The sequence below is a fragment of the Phyllobates terribilis genome, unplaced genomic scaffold (genome assembly GCF_046119375.1).
Source record: "Phyllobates terribilis strain yellow unplaced genomic scaffold, ASM4611937v1 Scaffold_2__4_contigs__length_985480577, whole genome shotgun sequence".
Classification (NCBI taxonomy): Eukaryota; Metazoa; Chordata; class Amphibia; order Anura; family Dendrobatidae; genus Phyllobates; species Phyllobates terribilis.
In genome coordinates this window covers 424618854-424642460 of record NW_027362762.1, presented here as the reverse complement: position 1 = coordinate 424642460, position 23607 = coordinate 424618854, and the positions used below count along the sequence as shown (strand labels likewise).

Here is a 23607-nt window from a genome sequence, read left to right as displayed (position 1 = left end):
AGTCTACAATTCTGGGGAGGCAGAGCACTCTTGTCCCCAGTAGCATCCTTGATTATGTCATCTAGACACTTACCAAAGAGCCTGTCTCCAGAGAAGGGAAGCCTTATAAAGTTATTTTTGGACACCAGGTCAGCCGACCAGGATCTGAGCAAAATGGAACAATAAACGACTACAAACTTGGCTGTGGCATGGGTTTCCAATTGTGCTGAGAGGGAAGCCTCAGATGAATTTTGAGGTGAATAATAATAGAGAAGAGAGATTGAGAAGGTTCTTGAGGACCCCCTTGCAGACCCAAGGCACTGCAAAGGAAGGATGTAAGGAGGAGCCTGCTGCTGGAAAAACTTATAGGAATAAAGTTAATTTCCTCCTGGCAGCAGGGCTCTCACTGCAGTCACTGAGCAGATTCAGAATGCTATTAACCTGCAGATTATCCCCATAACTGCAGGTTACGTTTATTTTTTACATGACCGGTTTCCTTTAAGCGCCTATTCGGGAGCTTCTATTCTTTAGTCAGAAGCTCGAAGTCTTCAAGGTTAGGAAGAGACCGGTTGTCGATGGTGCCAGTGGAAAGAAAACTGCTCCCAAGGAAGTGGCGACTGACTCTTACTTAACCTGGAGGGAGTTGATCACCGCTGAACTATAGTATTGCATGACTGAAACCAGCTCAGAATCCTGCTTGGACTCAGTGGCCCCTGGAGACTCAGACTGGGTAGGAGGAGAGGCAGTGTCATCCACTGTGGCTCTATCCCAGGAGTGATTCGGTGAGGTGCTCTGTTTCTTACAGGGGCCCTCAAAAGACAGGGGGATAAGGCACAAGGTGCAAAGACCGTCCAGCTGACAGCATGGTATGCTTTTATCACAGCGCAAACATTTGAAATAGGTGACCAATGTCACGGGGAGGTTGCCGTGGCATTCATAAAAAGTCCGTGAAGAGGACATGACGCCTAGGGAAAAAGCAAAATAAGGGCCAGGGGTCCATAACGTGCCCAGGAAGCAACAGGAGTCCTAAGCCACAGGTCCACATGCTGCTGGTGGCATTAAGGTGGCAGGAGTTGCTGGCTGGATGCTGCTGCAGTGCAGGATCACCAGGAGCTTGGAATGGCAGCAGAGGAGTCTTCATGAGAAATGAAGCCAGTTTGGGGAAGGAGGTAAGCCCGGGAAAAAAAAACAAAGTGTGAAAAGCGCCGATTAGCATAAAAATTCCTGCTCTCAGATACTCCCTGAATAAGGTAGGAGGGACATGAGGGGGACAAGGTCACTGAGGATGAGAAGAAAGTTGCAGCCTAGTCACAAGTGAAGCCATGTCCTCGAATAATCAGGCCTCCCGCCGACAGTACACCCCTTGGAGCAGATGGGGGCACGAGAGGCCAGGAAAAAAAAAAACACTGGGGATGGGTAGAGAGAGCCAGGGGATACCCCAGATTATTGCTTCACGGCCGGAAAACCCCGAAATGGCGTAACAAAAAAAAAAGACATTAAACAACGGGTCAGTGATATAATGTCACCATGGGAGTTAAGATGTGGAGATACGGGGGAGGTGGCTATACTCACCCATCACATACAGGGAAGGATTATATTCACTCTTCCGATGTCGGCAGACACTCAGTCGCCCCTCCCTCATATTTATGAGGACACTGGCACTGTGTGCTGCTGTAAGAGCCATAGGGGATAGGTGACCGGCAGTAATTGGCATCCGCAGAGAGGTACACTACTACGGTGGAGTGCATGGTGTGTCCTCCCTGGATGGTAACCTAAGGTTACAACCAAGCCAACCTAGGAAAGAACCGTAAAAACAGGAAAAAAAATCTGAAACTGAAAAAATGTGCAGATGACATGATACAGGTCGCATCTGCCTCCAACAAAACACTGGGCTAAAGCAGAGCTGCCTGAGGAGAGGGAATAGCCAACCAGTGGGAGTCAACATTTTTTTTTTTTTCCCCATCTAGTGTCATGGCGTGAATGAATAAACAGCAATGCTTAAGCTACTATGAATAACAAGATGAAAAACATGCATACCTGCTGGATTTCTTGAGTTTTCCATATCACAGTAACTTAAGGCTAGCGAAGTGACTAGACTTTCCTTATGTAGCACTGCCATTCTGCTATCTTTTGTCGGCAAAGGTCTAACAGACACATTTGTACCTTAAACACAAGCTTTCCTAGATCGGCGGCCCTACTGGTACCTGCTGTCAAGGCTTAGAAAGAGAGCCAGTGAACCTTTAATGCTTAAGTAAAAGTATACATTTATTTTCTGAATATTTGGTCCAGTATATCAGTAAGTATATTGGTAAGTGGGACCTGAAAGGAAAAATTAGCTGTTGAAGCAGATTGGATCATGCATTGTGGTTGAGCATGTGCCTCTTCATTATATCCTTTCCCATCTCCCCACTCCCTTTGTATAATTGTATACAAAGGTGCAGACTCCTTAGCCTGACAAAGGTGCAGACTCCTTAGCCTGTGCCAGAGATCTGGGTAAAAAAAAAAAAAAAAGTCACGAAATTTGCAGTTGGCTAAAAAATGTTGGTGTTTTTACACCAGGTCAGACAATTCTTTATTATTTTTAAAGAGGGCACAAATTAGTGGGAGAGGACATATCCTGACTGCCTACAGTTGCCACTAGAAGGAAAATTTATTTAGGTGTCATTAAATATAGTAATATATCAGTCTTGAATTAGTCGGGGGCACTTGACATAGAAACAGGTTTCTTAAGCAAAGAAAAAAAAAATGTTGTATCATAATCAGCTTCTGGAGCACACAACTAAGTTTACATCTGCTCTGTCTGGTTGTGGGCTGTAACTGAGTTAGTATGATGGTAAAACTTTATTTCTCTTTATGGAACATTATAGAGCATGTCAGTTCTGTACCTCTCTCCCACGACTTGCTCAGAGCTTCTGCACATGCTTAATGGGTTTGAATGCTATATAAAAGACAGCTGTGGTTCAAGTGTTTGCAATGGGAAGAAGTATAACTGGTTACTGAGCATGTGTGGAACTGCACATTACTGTTGATAGCAGGTTTCATAGAAGACAAAGTGAAAGCCTTCAAACAGGACACATTGGGACTGACATCTCAAATCAGGATCACGAGTGTGCAAAACATCAATGCCATTGGCTTCTGCACCATGGTCTCAAAAAAAAAAAAAAAAAAAAAACACACAACAACTAAAAATGGCATAATTATAAAGCTACTTGAACATCTTGTATAAAATAAAAAAATGAAGCCACAGATAACCATTTCCTTATTTTTCATACACAAAGACCAGGTTGCTCCTCAAAATTATTTTGATATTGCTACATATGAGAAAAAATGCACTCATAAGCTCATGCCTCCAGGTATTTATAACAGCTGAAAAGCCAGAAAAAAAACACATAATATCAAGCTGAAGCACAGCAAAAGATCAAATGGTGAATAAGATTACTGACAGCTACCAAGGCTTCATGGCATGCCCAAGGAGCCACGGTTAATACTCGTTTTCCCAGATGTATTGTATTGTAAAAAAAACTGGACGTAAAATTTCTACTTCACACTGACACTAAATGAAAGACCAACATTGGACACCTCTATCGTTAAGAAATCTTTAAGGTGAAATGTCTGAATTTAAAACATAAAAAATAAAGTATTAAACATTCATTGTAAAAATACAGTCTGATTCTTGTATAGTATGACATTTTTGATGAGGCTCAGATTATTAACAAACTGGAAGCCGGCTCACTGCCTTCAGCCTCATCCATTCCCAGGATCTCTTGGTAACCATCAGCATCTTCAGGATGCACAGCTGCCAAATACTGGACGAACGCTCTCCTTGTTCAATCTCTGTGTTTTATAAGTCAGCGTTTTAAAAACAAACACATAATATTGTACAAGATCTGAATGAACGTCTGCTCGTCGAGTGCACGCAGAGCAGTGGGAAGGACCTTAGCTTTGTACTAAGCCCTTTCCCTTCTTGCCTTCTGCATTAGGTTGTTTTTTCTTATTTGTTAGAGCGCCTGCTAAGATCTCCTGAGCTTTACCTCCCTGTTGTCTGAACTTCTTTTTCTTCTTAGCTTTCTCCAGTGTTGCAGGGTCCTCAATCTTGCCTTTGACTTCTGAATTAAGTTTGGCTTTCTTACTTGTTGGAGCCTCTTTAGGGTTCTCCTGGACTACACCTTTCTTTTGCTTTAACTTTTTCTTCTTTGTCTTCTCTGGTGCTGCAGGTTCCCCGCTTTTGCCCTGGCCTTCTGAGCCAAGTTTGGCTTTCTTACTTGTTGGAGCACCTGTAGAGTTCTCCTGAGCTCCACCTTCCTGATGTTCTAATTTCCGTTTCTTCTTGTTCTTTTTTTTCTTCGATCTAGTACTTCCTTGCTGCCCTGAGACCTCCATTTTGTCTTCTCCACCACTCACTTTCTGCTCTTCAGCAGGTGTGGCCTTCTTCCTATTCTTACGTTTCTTGGTTTCGGGTAAGAAGCCTTTTTTCTTCGAAGTGTTATTTTGCATTTCTGGAGCAACTTCAGGGACAACTTTTGTCTTTTCTTTTTTTGGACGTCTAGAATCAAATAAAAAAAACAATTATTTTCATATACAATGAACAAACCATGTTAGACTGTCTCCACATTCTCCTTTAGAAAAAGTAAGATTTTACCCTGGGATGGCCATTCTGCTACCAGTACAAAAAGAGGGCAGTAGAAGTAAGCAATACATGACTGCAAGATCACGCTATACATGGCTTATTAACAATTATAGGACTGTAGGGGAACAGTCTACAAAAAAAACAACAACAATCCACTAGGGTATGTTATTTACCGAGACAAGTGCGCTTCATTTTTTTTTTTGAATATTAGATGAACAAGAACAATTAAGAATGTAAAAGGTGTTTAACAGAGCTCCTTACAACACAAGCCATACTTGTAAAGACAAAAAATAAATAAATTTTAAAGAGAATCTGTCAGCAGTTTTATTTGCTATATAATCTGAAAACACCATAAGGGCAAGAGTGATTCCAGCAATGTATAAATACATGTGTGGTCAATATAAACGACTGGGTACATGATTTATTCCTTCCTAAGACCACAGCGGACATTCATTACAGGTGGAGGAAAGGTGATTCCGGCACCTAAACAGGAAAGGGTTCTTTACTACATTGTAACAGCTTTCCAAAAAGGGCTGGATGATTTCCTCAGCAAAAATGGCATTGTGGGTTATAGATAATTTAGTGACAAATAATATATAATTGGTGGAGAAGGGTGAGCTTGATGGGTCTTTTTTCAACCTATATAATCATCACTTACTGGGCTGCTTAGTGTAGTTTTCATAGAATCCCTGTTTGTCTGATGTAGCAGAGCTAAATTTTCTGCTCGGTGTATAATCCACCCATACCCTGACTGGCAGCTTCCAGTGTACACGGTGCATTGTGAGCAACCTGCTACTCAGTGGTGAGGGTGGGGTTACACAGACCTGCCTAGTACATGAGACGTAGTCCTGTAGTGTTAATCTCCTGATGATAAAATACTGATTGTATTGAAACTACAGCAAACAACTGACACATCCCTGTAATCAGGCTCTCAGTGGCTTGGCTACATTATGCGGTTCTCAGATTAAATAGCAAAAGCCTGCTGACAGATTCCCTTTAATACAGATAAGAAAAAAAAAAAAAAACATACGTAAATCCTAGTAACTTCATGACATTCCAGTACATATCCTCTAGTCGCACGGATTTCCCAAATCCCTCTTTCTGGCTTAATGTCTGGAGGACTGTCGGGAGCTCTTTGAGACCAATATCCATTTTCTGTAAGGTAGTGACATTCATTTATGAGATTGTAGACAGTGCCAGTTACAAGAGAAAAGATTAACAAGTTATAATAAATATTACAGCCATTTGACTAAATTTTTCAATAAACCATACAATTTACTCCTAGCTGCAGTTCATTAGTTTTCCCACACACAGTGCTCAAACCTTGTGGATATGGTAAACCGCCTCAATATTTTATATGAGCACACACACCATCAATATATTGCAGACTTTAATACAGCCCATACAGAAGAACAGAAAAACAAGTTTGGATAAGTTAATGACTTGTATTTAGCCAAGTCAACATTTTAGAATCTGACATGTGTCACATGTGGTAAATAACGGTAGAACGCTTCTACTTGTCCCAGCGATACTGAGATTGTTCTTTACACTAACATCGTACTTTGTTAGTGGTAAATTTAGGATGATTATTTGCATTTATGAAAATATCTAAACTTGACAAAACTGAATTTGTATGCCCTTTAACCAGAATCATATCTCACAAAAAAAGATTTACTGCATTTACTTTACTTTTTTTTAAACAACTTTTCTTTGGTTAAACTGTTTAACTTTTAATCCTTCTTTTTATTTTCAATAAAAATTAAAAAAAAAATGCTTTTTAAGGATCACTTCACTTTTGAAGTGACTTTGAAGGGGGCCTATATTATCTAAAATGTTGCTTTCGCCCCAAATTTTTAATTTTCACAAGGGTAAAAGGCAAAATTGGACCCCACATTTGTTTTGCAATTTCTCCAACACCCACCATGTGATTGGAAACAGTTTCGGTGTACTGTAGGGCTTGAAAAGGAACTAATGCCATTTGATTGGAATAGACTGCAGACACCATTTCACATTCGCAGAGTCCATGAAGTGTCCAAACAGCAGAAATCCCCTCAAGTGACCCCAGTTTAGAAACTGCATCCCTCAAGGAAATAATCTAAGAGTGTGAGAAGCATTTTGAAGCCCTGTGATTCACATGATTTTAGAATAATGGGCAGTGAAAAATAAGTATTAGGTTTTTCTCCTGTGAAAATGTTGCTTTAGCCCCAAATCTCCCATTTTCGCAAAGGTAACATGAGACATTAAGCCACACAACTTGTGCAATGTCTCATGAGGGCGCCAATACCGCACAAATGGCTGGATACGACTGTTTGGGCACACGACACGGCTCCGAAGTGAAGCCATTTGACATACAAAGTCAGACCATTTTGAGGTATATAATAAAAAAAATTTGACGGCTCTATTCTGGTATTTAGGAGAGACAAGGAAAAAAAATTATTTTTTTTTGTCCCACTCTGTTCAACGTGCAGTAAAAGTGATAAGACAACTTTATTCTTCAGATCAGTACAATTACAGTCATACCAGATCTCTACCTTTTTAGGTTTTCCTATTTTGTAGAAAAAAAAAAAAAAAGTTAGTTTTATTCGCTACCTTATTCTAAGAGCTATAATTTAGAAAGTTTTCTGCTGACAGATTAGTGACGGCTGGTTTTCATTGAAACCATTTTTATTTACAACTTTTTGTGTTGCAAAATAATGAAAAATAAAAACGTGTTTACGGTATTCACAGTAAAGAATAAAAGAATTAAAAAAAAGTGTGACAGTTTTTTAGAGTGTGTTGTTAAGGACAGAGCAAAAAAACATGTGCACATTTTCATTTTTTAACATAAAAATGTATATTTTTTATTTGCAAAACATTATCTATATATCCCAAAGAGTCACACTAAAAAAAAAAGTTAAGAAAAATTGTTATATAATATTTTTGCAACAACAATTTTTCTTAACTTTTTTTTAGTCTCACTCTTTGGGACTTGAACATGTTCCAGTTTGATCGCTCATCTAATACCCTGAAATATTTATGTATAGGAGGCCTGGTAGACCCTACTTATGGAAGGGCCTAAAAGGCCACCAAACCTGGTCATCATTTGACTGGGGGTTAGGGGAAGGTCAATAGGATGAGAGATCGCTATTGACAGTGACATCTAAAGGGTTAAACATCCAGGGATGGGATGTTGCTGCAGGAACTCTGCAGTCAGTTAAGCCAAACTCCCATAGTGCTGATGCTGTGTCTGCATTATCATGTGGACATAAAAGTACATCCATTTACGGGAAGTACTTGGAAAATAGGTCCAATCTTAAGTGGTTAAAGAGGTTGTCCGGTGAAAACAAGTTATCACCTATCATCAGGATGTGGGATAACTTGTTGATTGCTTAGAGTCCGACTGCGGAGACCTGCACTGATTAGCAAAGCGGAGAACATTCATCCCAGTTAGAATGGTGCGATATTGTGCATGTTTGACTGCTGGTCCATTTGTTCCCTATGGACTGTCGAGTGCAGTGTTTGGTCTTTATGGGGTTGCTGGAAATGGCCAAATAGATGTCTGACTTGCTGCTCCATTTTGTAACATTAAAAAAAGGGTCCAGTTGAGGATATAAATTCCCCATTCTGCCCATCAGTGCGGATCCCAGCGGTTGGACACTCACTGATTGGCAAGTTATTTCCTATCCTGCAGATCGGTCACAACTTGTTTTCACCCGACAACCCTTTTAAGTTGTTAAATATTACCCCATATCACAGAACTAGAGATTCCAAAAGTTAAATTCTATTCATACTGTCTGGTTAGAAAATTCAGTACCAGCCACAGACTTCTCAAAGGCCTGCCAAGGATAAGCAGTAGGAACTAACCAAGCAGAGAGCGGGCAGAAGCATCAAACCAGGACAGCCACTCTCCTGGGAAACCCATTTCTGCTTACAGCTGCCTAAAAAGCTTTTAATACCAAAAAGGAAAAGATAGAAAACGCACAGGATGCTCATAAGTGTTTTTAGTATCTTCGCTATATACGGGCGGTGGCTCACTATAATCAGAGAACCGTTTCTTTTAACTTATAGGTGACAGTTTTCCTGGGAATCGAGACTTCAAAACATAAGCATAGTGCACCTTTAACCGCTTGAAGACGCAGATAGCCATGTCAGTGTTCAGAAAATGCTTATTTCTAATTTACATTCATAAATAGATATTTTTTGTGGTGGTGGGGGGGGATTTCAGAGAAAAACAAAAACAAAAAGACAGATCAGTCATTTCTATAGGGGGGGGGGGAACACAGTTTTCTACCATTGATACATACCTGTTGGGTTATGATTTTAATAAGAAAATTCAGCAACTCAAAGCATTTTATGAGTTTCTCTTGGTCAACTTTAACTTTAATCTCCCCCATGGTCTGTAATGTCTGCAGAAAGAGGACATCATCATTATAATAAAATGTGAAGACCATAGCATCATATATTAAATATGTAATGTCTTAAAAAGTAGTCATCTGCTATGGTGAGATTTATAAAGAGTCCCCTATGGTGGTACCGTATGCAATCTCAATTCAGTACCACCATAGGTGAAATTAGGTATCACACTGTCCCCGCTTACATGTGTTGATTGTGTAATACCGGTCTTGTCTGATTAATGAAAGACGCTCTTTGTAACATATGGTAAAAGTTAAAGCAAAAAAAAAATAAATTGCCCTGTACAGTAAAAACTGAAAAGACAAAAATTTTTCAGTCACTGCAACCACCACCAAAATATATATAAAAAAAGAAGTCTTATGTACCTCAAAGTGGTTCCTATAAAAATGCCAATGCAAAAAGAACAAGCTCTTAAACAGGTGCAGAAAAGAAAAGGTTACAAGTCTCAGACAACAGCATCACGATTTTTGGGTTGTTTATAATAAGTTTTTCAAATTTGGTATTGCTGTAGTTGCACTGACCTAGAGAAGCACGCTGCCATGTCATTTTTATCGGAAAATGAAGACCAAAAAAAAAAAAAAAACTCAAAATGGCAGAAATGCATTTTTTTTCACCATTTCAGAGCAGTGAATTTTTTTCACCACCCATTTTACATAATATTTTATGAAAAAAAAAAAATGAATGGTGTCCTCCAAAATTAAACAAAAAGCAAGAACTCATGTGGCTGTTTTAATGGTAAATAAAAAATTATGGCTATTACTAGAGGAAAAAGAAAAAAAAAAGTGCAAAAATGTTAAATTGCCCAGTCACAAAGGAGTTAAAAACTGATTAAATCGACAGATCTAAAAAATGAGGAAAGATTCGGGTTATGGCTCACAAGTGATTCTATACAGGTTCCCAATAAGGCAAGTACATATTAAGTCTTTGGAATGGAATCTAAGTCTTTGAAGAGTTGTTGTTTGGAGCAGGATTGGGAGTTTCCGTTCCCAAAAAAACAAACAAAAAAAAAAAACAGTGTGAACACACCCTTAGGGTACATGCAGATGTTGCAGATTTCATGCGGATTTTCTCCTGCTTGTCTGCAGCAGTTCCGCAATAAAATCTACATGTGCTATTGTTGGATTTTGTTGAGAATTTCTGAGTATGTATTGCAAAGGGTGTAGTCTACAATGCATTCCACGCAAAAAAAAAAAATCTACATACTGCCGAATGAACTGCAAATTTTTCAACTGGTGGCAGATTTTGATTTTGTACAGATCCACATTTTTCACAATTTTTGAAAAAAGAGCTATTGGGCAAAGTGGTTGTAAGATATGGCCAACCACACGTCTTCGTTCAGCCTATGTAGCAAGTCATTATTACAAGGGGCCAGGAAAAGTGTTCAACGTTCTCGATACCCACTTTCAATTAGTGTTCAGCTCACTTTAGTATGTCACCACCACCCAGTGAAGCATGTGCTCTGGATCAGTGAAGGATATCCTCTCTGCATTCCGATCAGACACCTGGGAGCTGAGCAGACAACACTTCTTGCAGTGGGCACGTAAGCAGCACAATGAAAGGGAAGTGCTTGCCTTGTAAATTGTAAGAATAATGTGTTGGGCAGGAATCTCAAAAATCTGATGTCATCAGAGCGGACACAGAGAAAGGCTAGGTAACTTGTATACACAAACACACAAAGAACAAAAAATAAATGCACAACTTGAAGAAAAAATTGGCACCACTTAACTTTCCTTAATGACAATGTAGGGTGTAGGAGAAGGATCGGCAGTGGTCTCCGACAATGCTAACAATGTCACAGGGATTGGAGGAAAACAATTCATCCTCAGGTATTATGCACAGCAGGATTCACCCCCCCCCCCTCCACAGGGGTTGGAGGGGACGTATTTTTTCACGTGTTAATCAATAAAGAACACAGCTTGAATCACATTCAACAGGAAAGGCACACTAACCAGAAAAAAATATTTTAAACTGACATATAAATCTAAAACAATTCTAAAAAATGCATTGATTAGTCCGAGTCAGGATTTGATTTCATTGGAAACAAAAATTATGTTCTCTAACAAGTGTTCTCAATAGTTTAATTTAACCCCTCAGGTGCTAGGGTGGAAAACCAACATGATGGAAGAATACTACAACCTATTCTCTGCCGAATTAAACATAGGTACAATATTAAGAATAGGGTTTTTAATGATAGCTTATCCAAACATTCTTTATTAGAGCATACAAACCAAAAAAAGATTAAATTACTTTCCAGTAATGGGACTGTCCAGAACCCATGACAGCACCACACGAGAGAGGGGATCCGCTCATCGAGGACAGGGTCCCACTGAATAAAAGCCCCCACCCCACATCAGTTGGGTTACAGAGCATGAGAAGACCTCCAAGACAGTTATATGTACATACCGTCACCAGACAAATAACTTCACTCTCATCTAGACTACACACCTAAATTTTTATTAGTGCACACCAATACCAGTGACAGAGGATGCTGTCATGGGTTCTGGAAAATCCAATTACCGGTAAGTTATGTAATCTTGTAAATTCCCCCATGACAGCACCACACGAGATTTAGAGAAGCCAAATCCACCTTAGGGAGAGACCATTGCTTGTAGAACCCTTCTCTCAAAGGATAGATCAGTAGAGGAGGTCAGATCAAGCCTATAGTCCTTACAGACGGTTGAAGGAGAGGACCACGTTGCTACCTCGCATATCTGGCTGACAGACACCTCCGCCTTCTCTTCCCAAGAAGTCTCGCCAGCCCGAGTAGAGTAAGCTTCTATACTCTGTGGGACTGATACACCACTAGAGGAGTAGGCTAATCTAAATGTCTTCCCTAATCCATCTAGCTAGGGTACCCCTCGAGACTTTAAGGTCTTTCATAGAGCCCTGAAAGAAAATAAACAACAAATGTCTCCTCCTCCATTGTTTCGTTAAGGAAATTTAATTCATTAAAAGACCTCCTAACATCACGTGTGTGGAATTTTCCTCCCTTGTTCAGATTTTTCAAACTGATGATGATTCTGAAGGTGCCATCTGGCTTCTTTTATCAAGAAAAGGGGGGGGGGGGGGGAATAGAATCCCCTTTTTTCCCCTCTTCCACTGGTACCTCTATGAGACCCTGTTTCTGAACTAAATTCAAAACTTCTGCTTCCATGGCTAACTTTCCCCCCCAAGATTTCCAGGGGGTGTTAGGCTATGTGCCCACGATGCAGAAATGAAGCAGAAAATTTCTGCAGCATTTCTGCATCTCCCTGGCAGAAAAAACGCATGCAGATTGTGCATGCGTTTTTCCTGCAGAATACATGCGGATTCACATGCGTTTCCGCATGCAGATTGACAAGCGCTTTCCAGGCGATAGCATCACTTTGAAAGTGCTTGACAACTAGGTCACACTGTATAAATCCATGCAAACAGCATGGATTTATACAGTGTGAACCGTAAAAATGAAAACAAAGCTATACTCACCCCCGAGGCCCCGGTGTGTGCAGCAGCGCTCGTTCCTGTCTGGTTCCCGGCTGCCGGCATATCGCGAGAGACAGAGCGGTGAAGGGCCTGCGGTCACATGACACTGACGTCACCGCAGGTCCTCAAGCGATGCCGGCATTCAGAGAGAAGACGCCGGACAGGTGAATATAAACTTTATTCGTTATTTTATTCTTTTTTTACAGGTACAATGGTACCCAGGTCTGGATGAGAGTCTCCTCTCCTCCAGAACTGGGTACCATCCGCACATAGAAACGCATAGAAGCCGCTTGTAGACATGTACAGTCGCGGTTTCTATGCAAGTCAATGGCGGGAGTTCCGCTGCGCTACCGCAAAATTAAATGACATGCTGCGGATTTTTGTACGCAGCATAAACGCTGCGGAAAAATCCGCAGCATGTGCATAGAACATGGGGAATCCCCTTGGGGACCATGGAGTGCGGATTACCTAGCGTTTCACAAGCGTTAACGCTGCGGAAATTCCGCAGCATAAACGCTTGAAAAACGCTACGTGGGCACCCAGCCTTACTGCAAATGCTCGCAGAGGAACAGTCCAAAATTACAACCTCAGGCCTGATTCCACTATATCTAAAAACAAGGAATCGGATGAAACTCTTGCCTGGGCAGGGAGGAAGAGGGAAAGCCTTCCCTCTACCCGAAGAATGGTGTCACTGTGAAGACTTCTCCCCCACCCCTTAAGAATGGATGGGGGGAGGAAAGGATGGACAAAATGGGAAACACCTTCTTTCCATCACCAGCTTTGTCCAGGAGGTCATGCAGAACCTGACCAAAAAAATACTCTCCATCACACGGAATTTAACAACTTGGATTTAGAATTGACATCCCCCGGCCAACATCTGAGCCATTAGGGCTCGCTGACCTGGCCGCCAACCTCACTCAGTCTGCTGAGGCATCTGCAAGGAAGGCCGCTGCTTCCTGCATCAATGGCAAAGATCTTTTCTCTCAAAACATTGACCCTCTGGTTGTTCCATCCAGATCATCATAGATTTGGCTGTACAGGTCGCAAAGATAGCCGGTTTCAGGGCTCCTGCCGAAGATTCCCAGGTATGCCTTAGCTATTCCTCAGCCTTCCTATCCAGAAGATCTTTCCGGATACCCATGTCTTTAAAGGGCAGCGTAGATTTTCTGAATGATCAATTTTAACAGCATATATCAGCTAGGGAGAGTTATATGAAAAAGGAGGATAGGTCTTAATATAACTGCGTCATATACAGCACAAAAATTAGTTGCAACTAGCATTTAGCACAATTAACCTATCAAAATTCACAGGATACATTCAGTTGATAGTTTTCTTCCCCCCATCATGGCAATATGCGTTTTTAATATTAGGATCTTTTCTGTTCATTCACTTTAAGAACGTGAATTAAAAGTTATGTTTAGTGTTGAGCATTCCGATACTGAAATATCGGGTATCGGCCGATATTCGCGGTATCGGAATTCCGATACTTAATTCCGATACTTTTGCAATATCGTATACCGGAATCGGAAGTTCCCATAATGCAATGAGCCATTTTCATTTTATTCAGCCAATGAGGATCCTAAGAAGTGTGGGCACATCCTGTTAGGCATGTAGGCATCTTAACTAATGGCATGGCTGTGATTGGCTGCTGAAATGATGTCATGATGCACTATAAAAGCCGCCGCCATTTTGAGCTCACTCTGCTGTGAATTCAGTTAGGGATAGGACGCTGTTGTTCTGAGGGACAGTTTTAGCTACCTATTTGCTCTATACTGCTTTACCCAAGCTACTTTCTAAATAGCTGTGCCTTGCAGTGCTAGTGCACAGTTACCTGTGCTGTTCACCGCTGTCTGCAAGGTCTGTGTGTGTGAGTGCAGCTCACCCTGTAGTGTGTGCTTCAACCACGTCTGGTTGTAGTGCACTCAGTGTGTGTCACTGCCTCATACATTGTCCTTTATTGCCAATTCATAATTTTTCCTGATTTCTCCTATTAGTGTGGTGGTTCCATCCGTATTCAGCTAAATTGGTTCCAAACACACTATATAGGAGTAGATAGAGAAATTTTTTTGGTCTTGCAGCGCTAGTGCACAGTGCTCTGCATCTGCACTGTTCACCGCTGTCTGCAAGGTCTGTGTGTGTGAGTGCAGCTCACCCTGTAGTGTGTGCTTCAGCCACGTCTGGTTGTAGTGCACTCAGTGTGTGTCACTGCCTCATACATTGTCCTTTATTGCCAATTCATAATTTTTCCTGATATCTCCTATTAGTGTGGTGGTTCCATCCGTATTCAGCTAAATTGGTTCCAAACACACTATATAGGAGTAGATAGAGGAGCCTTTCTGCAGCATTGGGCCCTGCAGCCCCAGCCAGATTAGTATTAGCCTATTTTTTGCAGCCTCATCTATTGCATTGTAGGTTACCTTCCTACATTGTAATAGCTACAAAAAGTTTGTGATACTATCGTTATTACATCTTTAGGCACATCCAGTGTCTTTTTGTGACAAAAAAAAACTAAATAAAGTTCACCAAACACTCCACTTTACAGTTGTGTAGGCCACATTAGCTCATATTAAAGTCTAGTCCACACTTTATAAAATTAGTGTTTCTTATACCTGTTAGCAGCTGTTCAGGAATAAGCACACTAAGCCCTTAGTACTTTTCTGCCTATCTTGATCAGTCTACCAAGATGAAGAAGGCAGGGAGTAAGGCATGTGGTCGTGGGCGTGGAGTTTCTGCAGGGAGAGGACGTGAGGATTCTGTGCCTGCAGGGAGAGGACGTGGGGATTCTGTGCCTGCTGCGGGCACCAGTGACTCAGCATCCCCCAGTTTTACCAGGGAACAGTCCTTTATGCGCAGCTTTGTAGGAGCTAGCCGTACCCCACTGCTGCGCGAGGACCAAATTGAAGCCGTTGTCGGATGGATGGCAGCTAACGCATCGACTTCAATTAGTTCCAGATCCTCTCAGGTCCTGAGCACTGAAGAGCACCCATCTGTCTCTTCACCACCTGCCAAATTGCCCAGGCAGTCAGAGAGCCCTGGACAGGAGCCATCTCTACTTCTGTTCTCTGAATCTCTTGGCTTGGAAAGAGGGGGCCAGCCAAGCAGAATTCGAGAATTTGAAGAAGAGGTAGTATGCAGTGATGCGCAACCGTTTTGTCTCTCTGAATCTGAAGAGGCGGGTGGGCCAGTGCCTATGGTCAGCAGCACACCTCAGTACGCATCTGATGAGGAGACTCAGGTGCCACTTTCTGGTGCGTAGTGTGCTGTTGAGACTACCCAGGAGAAGCAGTTGTTTGAAGAGGGTGGTGTAGATGAGGTCCTTGACCCATCATGGCGTGAGGGACAGGAAGGTGGTGGGAGCAGCTCTGAGGAAGAGATTCCCCGAACGGCCCAAAAAGGAGGGAGAGGGAGGGGGCAGACTTGGTTGCCTGTAGCCTCCACTTCGGCACCCATTAGGAGCATGGCTCTTCCAAAATCCAAAGCGGGCACTCCCAAGACTTGCAGTGCCTGGTCCTTTTTTGACACAGTTGCAGATGACATTTGCTTTGTCAAATGCAAGCTGTGTAATCAGAAGGTGAAAAGAGGGAAAAGTGTCAGCAACCTCAATACCACAAATATGTGGAAACATGTGCGGACCAAGCACGTGGTGGAGTTACAAAAACACACTGAAGACCTAGGCCAACCTACAGCGCCACCTACCACCTCTTCAGCTCGTGTTGTAGCCTCTTCCTCCAGCTCACACACAGCTGGTTCGGCTTCCTCACAGGATCGCCATGGAAGAATCTCTGGCACTGTTGTACAGAGACACAGTGTAATTCCACCCACAGCACCACTTTCCCAGTCATCCTCACACTCCCAGGCCAGTCTACAGCCATCGTTAGCACAGGCATGGGAGAAAAGGCGCCCATACTCGGCAAACCACCCCCGAGCACAGGCTCTGAATGCTGGCATTGCTAAACTACTGGCCCTTGAAATGCTATCATTCAGGTTGGTGGAGACTGACACATTCCGTAACTTTATGGCATTGGCAGTCCCACAATACAACGTGCCCAGAAGCTTTTATTTCAGCAGGCAAGCCGTCCCTGCCCTGCAACATCATGTGGAGGGAAAAATTAAACATGCGCTACAAAACGCCGTCATTAGCAAGGTCCACCTGACCACTGATGCGTGGACCAGTAAGCATGGACAGGGACGATACCTTTCCCTCACTGCCCATTGGGTAAATGTTGTGGAGCCGGGTACAGATCTTGAGAGTGGCACTGTACGTGTTCTGCCAACTCCAAGGATTGCAGGAATCCAGTCTGTACACATTGACTCCTCCTCATACTCCAGTTCCTCTGAATCAGCGCTGCAGGAGCCGTCACGGTCTACCTCCACATCGACCCGTGAACGGTTACCTGTTATGATGACCGATATGAGCACAGCCGTGGCCAAACGTCAACAGGCCGTATTAAAATTAATTTCTTTGGGGAATCGAAGCCACACAGCGCAGGAGCTCTGGAATGCCATCAAGCAGCAGAGCGACGTGTGGTTTGTGCCAGCGAATCTCCAGCCAGGCATGGTAGTGTGTGACAATGGCCGAAATCTGGTGGCAGCTCTGGGCCTAGGCAACCTCACTCACATCCCATGTCTGGCACATGTGCTCAACTTGGTCGTGCAGAGTTTTTTGAGGGACTATCCGGATCTTGATGCACTGCTTCACAAGGTCCGCATAGAGTGCGCTCACTTGCGGCGTTCCAGCAACGCAAGATCACGCATTGCAGCTCTGCAGCGCCGATTACGTCTTCCGGAACATCGCATCATATGTGACCTACCCACCAGGTGGAATTCAACGTTACATATGTTGGAGAGGTTGTGTGAGCAGCAGGCAGCAGTAATGGAGTACCAGCTGCAGCAGGCGCAAACAAGTCGCAGTGCGCGCCGTTCACACTTCACCACCACTGAGTGGGCCTTTATGAAGGACATTTGCCACGTTTTGCATGCCTTCGATTATTCCACGCGGATGGCGAGTGCAGATGATGCACTAGTCAGCATGACTATCCCCCTTATCTGCCTGCTTGAAAAAACACTGCAAGCACTAAGGGACGAGGTTTTGGAAGAGGTGGAGGATGAGGAGTCACAAATGCCATCTGCTTCTCTACAGTCTGCGCAACGTGGTTCCTCACAAAGGCCTAGGCAGGGGACACTTTGTGAGGAGGATGAGGAGGAGTCAATGGATGAGGAAGACATCTGTCCAGAGGAGGGAGGTACACAATGCTCTAGTAGTCAGTATCTAGAGCGAGGGTGGGGTGATGCAGAGCAGGCAGAGATCACGCCTCAAGCAGGGGACAGCGTTTCTTGGCCAGTTGGCAGTCTGCAGCACATGGTTGATTTCATGCTGAAGTGCCTGAGAAACGACCGCCGCATCGCCCACATTCTCAACACGGCTGATTATTGGGTGTCCACCCTCCTAGATCCTCGCTACCGGGACAACTTACAAAACCTCATAACACCGTTGAATCGGGAGCGTAAAATGCGGGAGTACCAAGACGCACTGGTGCATTCCATCATGTTCTCCATTCCAACCGAGAGCAGTGCTGCTAGTGCTTTACAAAGCAGCTCAGTGCGTCGAGGCAGTGGAGGAAGCTCTGCACAAAGAGGGAGCAGAAGCAGCGCCTCAGCACAAGGCAAGACCACTATGGCCGAAATGTGGCAAAGTTTTGTGTCCCCGCCGCCACAAATGTCTACACCATCACAGACGGCTCCAGTCAGCAGGAGGCAAAGTTTCCGTCAGATGGTAACAGACTACATGTCTTGCCCTCTTAGTGTACTCCCAGACGGCTCTTCTCCCTTCAAGTTTTGGGTCTGTAAGCTGGATACATGGCCAGAGCTTAGTCAGTATGCATTGGAGGTGCTAGCTTGCCCTGCTGCTAGTGTATTATCGGAACGCGTCTTTAGTGCCGCAGGTGGTGTACTAACAGACCGTCGCATGCGACTATCCTCCGATAACGTTGACCGGCTTACTTTTCTCAAAATGAACAAGGCCTGGATCTCTCATGAATTTGCCAGTCCTCTTCCAGAATAAATAATTGGTTGGCAACAGTATCCAGGTCTCCTGTTGTGTTCATGTTCTACCACCTGAACTGTAATCCCTGAGCTCCAACACCGCCAGTTGGCGCTCGGAAGTGCCGTCTGCACAGTCAACACTTGCTGCGGTGTTATTGGGGTTCAGTAACGTCAGCTGTTCCCCTGCTGTGTTCACGGCAATTTCTCCTGCTCTGTCCATATTCACTGTGCTACTTATTTAAAACTTGCTCCAATTACACCTCTGGCTCCTCTCTGTTTTTATTCTTATCCCTGGGCTCCAGCACCGCCAGTTGGCGCTCGGAAGTGCTGTCTGCACAGTCAACACTTGCTGCCGTGTTATTGGGGTTCGGTAACGTCAGCTGTTCCCCTGCTGTGCGGACGGCAATTTCTCCTGCTTTGTCCACATCCACTGTACTACACATTTTAAAGTTGCTCCAATTACACCTCTGGCTCCTCTGTTTTCATTCTTATCCCTGGGCTCCAGCACCGCCAGTTGGCGCTCAGAAGTGCCATCTGCACAGTCAACACTTGCTGCGGTGTTATTGGGGTTCAGTAACGTCAGCTGATCCCCAGCTGTGTGTCCGGCAAATTCTCCTGCTTTGTCCACATCCACTGTACTACGGATTTAACACCTCCTCCAAATACACCTCTGGCTCCTCCGTTTTTATTATTTACCCTGGGCTCCAATACCGCTAGTTGCTGCTCAGAAGTGCCGTCTGCACAGTCAACGCTTGCTCCAGTGTTATTGGGGTTCAGTAACGTCAGCTGATCCCCAGCTGTGTGTCCGGCAAATTCTCCTGCTTTGTCCACATCCACTGTACTACGGATTTAAAACCTCCTCCAAATACACCTCTGGCTCCTCTGTTTTTAGTATTTACCCTGGGCTCCAGCACCGCCAGCTGGTTCTCGGCAGTTCCATTGGCTCTTGTACCTTCTGCTACCCATCCGGGTTCCAGTACCGTCAGCTGGTTCTCGGCAGTGCCTTTGGATTAGGTGCCTCCTTCTCGGTATCCAAGTTCCACCAACGTCTGCTGGTCCTTGGTAGTGCTTTCTAGCACAGGTACCTCCTGCTTAGTAACCGAGTTCCAGTAACATCAGCTGGTCCTCGGTAGTTCCATTGGCTCTTGTACCTTCTGCTACCAATCCGGGTTCCAGTACCGTCAGCTGGTCCTCGGTAGTTCCTCAGCCTTCTTGTACTTTCTGCTACATTTCCAAGTTCAAGCTTTTTGAAATGGTTCTTGGTAATCACTCTGGATCTCCCTGACGAGGACCCGGAAGACGAGGACCCGGAAGACGAGGACCCGGAAGACGAGGACCCGGAAGACGAGGACCCGGAAGACGAGGACCCGGAAGACGAGGACCCGGAAGACGAGGACCCGGAAGACGAGGACCCGGAAGACGAGGACCCTGAAGACGAGGACCCTGAAGACGAGGACCCTGAAGACGAGGACCCTGAAGACGAGGACCCTGAAGACGAGGACCCTGAAGACCACCCTGAAGAAGACCAAGAAGATGACCCTGAAGAAGTTGACCAAGAGGACAAAGAAGAGAAGACAAGTACCAAGATACAGAAGAACAAGAGACAGAAAACCAAGAAGCAGAAATACAAGAAGCTGCAGAACAAAAAGCGGAAGAACATTAAGCATAAGATTAAAATTCAGAGCAAAAGATAATATCTAAATTATAAGCAGAATATGACTAAGCAGTGTATGGGGGTGAGTCCGTTCCTCCTCGTGGTGCCCCTGGAAAAGACCTGCTGCTGCAGGCCAAACTGAACGCGGACAAATCCTGTTGTGAATCTTTTGTGACGGGCAGAACGAAAGGTGTAATGTCCAACCTTTTATAGATAACTACAGGAATGCCTGTCACAAATAAGAATATGATGAAGAAGAAGAATATGAAGAAGATGAAGAAGTAGAATATGAAGAATGTAAAAAAAAGAATAATACGAAGAAGGTGAAGAAGAAGAAGGTGAAGAAGAAGTGGATGAAAAAGATGCTGAGGATGATGAAGGAGAAAGTGTGGGAGAAGTAAAAAAGAAGGTGAAGAGCATGGAAGTAGTGAAACAAATATCTGACAAAATATAAAAATACTTAACATAGTTAATATTTCCGTAACTCAGAACATCTTAAAAAAATAGTAATTCCTGCTATTCCATTTGACTGGGCTAAACCTCTATGCCTTTATTGTCTCCCCCACCTCCCCCAATACATTCTACATTATTCTTAGTTGTTTTCCTTCATGTAGAATTAACCTACAAGGAAAGAAAGGGTTTATTTTAATTCCGATATTTATGTCCCATTGACTTGCATTGGTTTCCGGTATCGGAATCGGCGATATCCGATACTTTTTGGGTATCGGTCCGATCCAATCCGATCCGATATTTCCCGATATCTGAAGGTATCGCTCAACACTAGTTATGTTTTAAATAGGGCATCTTTTGCCTATTCCAATATAGTAATGTACTCCTCTTCAAAGGGGTACCATCTCTTTGAAGACGAGGGTTGCGAACCTTGTGTTTCCATCCTTTAATGAGACCTTGAATTTTCTTATTTACTGGAAATGTACGCCTCTTCTGCTCTAACCCTCCAAACAGAATATCCAGTATTGATTTGGGGGTTTTAGCATCTATGATGCCCATGGTAGCCCTTGCAGCCTTGACCAATCTGTCTTCTATAGGGAAGCATGGTCTACCCCCCTGTAACGCCATCAGAGGATGAAGAAGAAAAAGAATCAGATTTACAGTCACCTTCTGACTTTACTGGTTCATCCAAATCAGATGATAACATTCTGATTTTCTTTTTCCTCTTTCCATCGCTTTATTTATGATCTTAAAAGAATCTTTAACTTCCGACTTCATAACGGATTTTAAGTTCATGGTGAAATTCTGAAATTCTGGATACATTTTGAGCAGAGTTTCGTCTGCAATGAGCTGGGTAACGTATCCCTGCAAAGTGCACATTCTTTATTTTTACGCATTGCACTACATTTCTTAGGTCTTTACTAATAATTAAAGGGGTTGTCCACTACATTTACATTGATAGAGCATCAATGTATGGTCGGCCGGGATCCCGCATGCGCCTCCCATTCAATTGAATAGGAGGCGGATGTGCAGTACACCGCGGCGGCTATTACCACTTGACGGCAGAGCCCCGCAGGTGAGCACTGCCGCCGGCACCGATAACAGCTGATCGGCGGGGGTGCCGCGTGCGGGACCCCAGCCGATCATATATTGATGCCCTATCCTGTGGATAGGGCATCAGTTTAAAAGTAGTGGACAACTTCTTTAAACCGGATTCAGAGGCTGGATCAAATCACACAATTGATCCACTCTGCTTCTCTGGCTGGCCTTACGGTTGCTTCTTCTGTCACTTGTGCGACTGCCATTACTGTGCCTACTCTGGTTATGGAGGTCAGCAACAACTGTAGCATCACAGTGGAAAGGAGAGCTGGAGGAAATTCGCTTTATGGCGGTCAGACCCCATTTTTAACAGCATCTTCTCCCACGTGGATGCCTCCTCCGGAAATGAAGCAACCACTTCTGGATCAGAAATCACAGACCTGCTCGTTATCAGGGTGCGTCACTCCCACCGTGCCCCGCGCATGCACAGACCTGGGACGACGAGACAACCGGCAGACACATGGAAAGTCTGCAGGACCCGACACTGGCGCTATAAGCAAGGAGCCGTTCTTCCAGGCAACCAGGCTGGGCTGGGCTAAGTAGTCTTCTGTTCTTTTCCACACCTGATTCTTGAGATACAGGTTCCCTCAAGGACAGGAAACCAACTGATGCGGGGGAGAGGTTCCGCCCTTATATTCAGTAGGCTCCTAAAAATAATTCCATGAAATTATGTCTGACTATATTAGAACAGATACCTGATCATGTTCTAAATAGATTCAAAAGCGAATTGTGAATCCTATTGGATTTTTAAATTGTCCACCCTAGTGCCTGAGGGGTTAAAGGGAACCTAACAGGTGATACATGCTGCCAAAATCGCAGGCAGCATTTATCAGCCCTGGGCTGTACGATCATGTATGATTGACTGAAACGCTACGGTGAAAGAGATACCTTTAATAGCTGCCAGGGACCAAGCCGCGCTGTGCACTAGTCGTATAGACAGGTCCCCGGCAGCTTGTCCCTGCCCACTGACAGTGACTGACAAGTCTCAGCCCATACACGTGCACATTTACAAAGTGAACATAGACACTGTTACAGAATACAGAAATGACAGCCTCGTATTTAAAAATAACTTACCTCTGTAACCTGGATCAGCCCCTCTTTGATGAGATCTTGCCTCTCTGAAGGTGATAGGGTCTGCTTTAGACTGGGGTTCTGCAGAGCTTTTAGAAGAAGGCCGCATGCTTGTGCCTATGATTAAAAGGTATCGGTTTAATGTCGGACATTTACCCCAAGCAAAATGAAAAAGCAGGGATTTATTATTTGGCATTGAATGAGAACACACGATTGTCCTATTTCCATGCAGAGAACACTGTGGCAGATCAGCAAGGACACCGCTGCAGAACACAGGAAGCCATCTATGTAAATTCTATTGAAAGGAACGTAGTGCGGCTGCAGCTTATACAAATTCTCAAGAATAACTTCCACCTGGGTCTACAAATTACACCTACCGCAAACAGCACTGCCAGCTTGTGCAAGATCGATCTATCCAGCTATATATCCAAAATGGACAGAAGTCTAGCCAAGGTGAAAGAGCACTATAAAATATAGCTGCTGTATAGAATTGATAAATGCGCAGACTAACTGGTCTGCGGGCACATTGTTAGCTTAATTGCATACACCAATTGAACAATATTAAAAGTCATTACAATTCCTATGTAAAGGGGGTATGCTGTGCATCTCTTACCTAATCCGATGGAGAGTTGCCACTGTAAGCTGAATAGGACAGCTGCTTAGGAAACTGTCTGACATCTAGTAGTTATTGTGCACATTTCCTATCAAAGAAGTTTTATGGGCTGAAAAGAAAAGTCTGCAGTCACTATGCGAGTGCCAAAAGGTGACTGTGCAATGCGCACACTGTCACGATTCCCCAGTGTTTCCTGTGAGTGGGCAGTATACGGTGGGT

The 23607-nt window shown here is 43.7% G+C and overlaps 1 protein-coding gene across 1 annotated transcript in view; it reads right to left on the bottom strand.

Annotated features, from left to right (window-relative positions):
- Window positions 1-3561: 3561 nt before the first annotated feature.
- Window positions 3562-23607, bottom strand: part of MYBBP1A (MYB binding protein 1a) — a 75945-nt gene continuing 55899 nt past the window's right edge. Inside the window, exons 24-27 of the mRNA XM_073665185.1 lie at window positions 22779-22892; window positions 8890-8991; window positions 5637-5761; window positions 3562-4522 (exon numbers count right to left, since the gene is read on the bottom strand). Of these exons, the coding sequence (XP_073521286.1) occupies window positions 3916-4522; window positions 5637-5761; window positions 8890-8991; window positions 22779-22892 (948 nt within the window). The 3' untranslated portion in view covers window positions 3562-3915. The remainder of the gene's footprint in view (window positions 4523-5636; window positions 5762-8889; window positions 8992-22778; window positions 22893-23607) is intronic.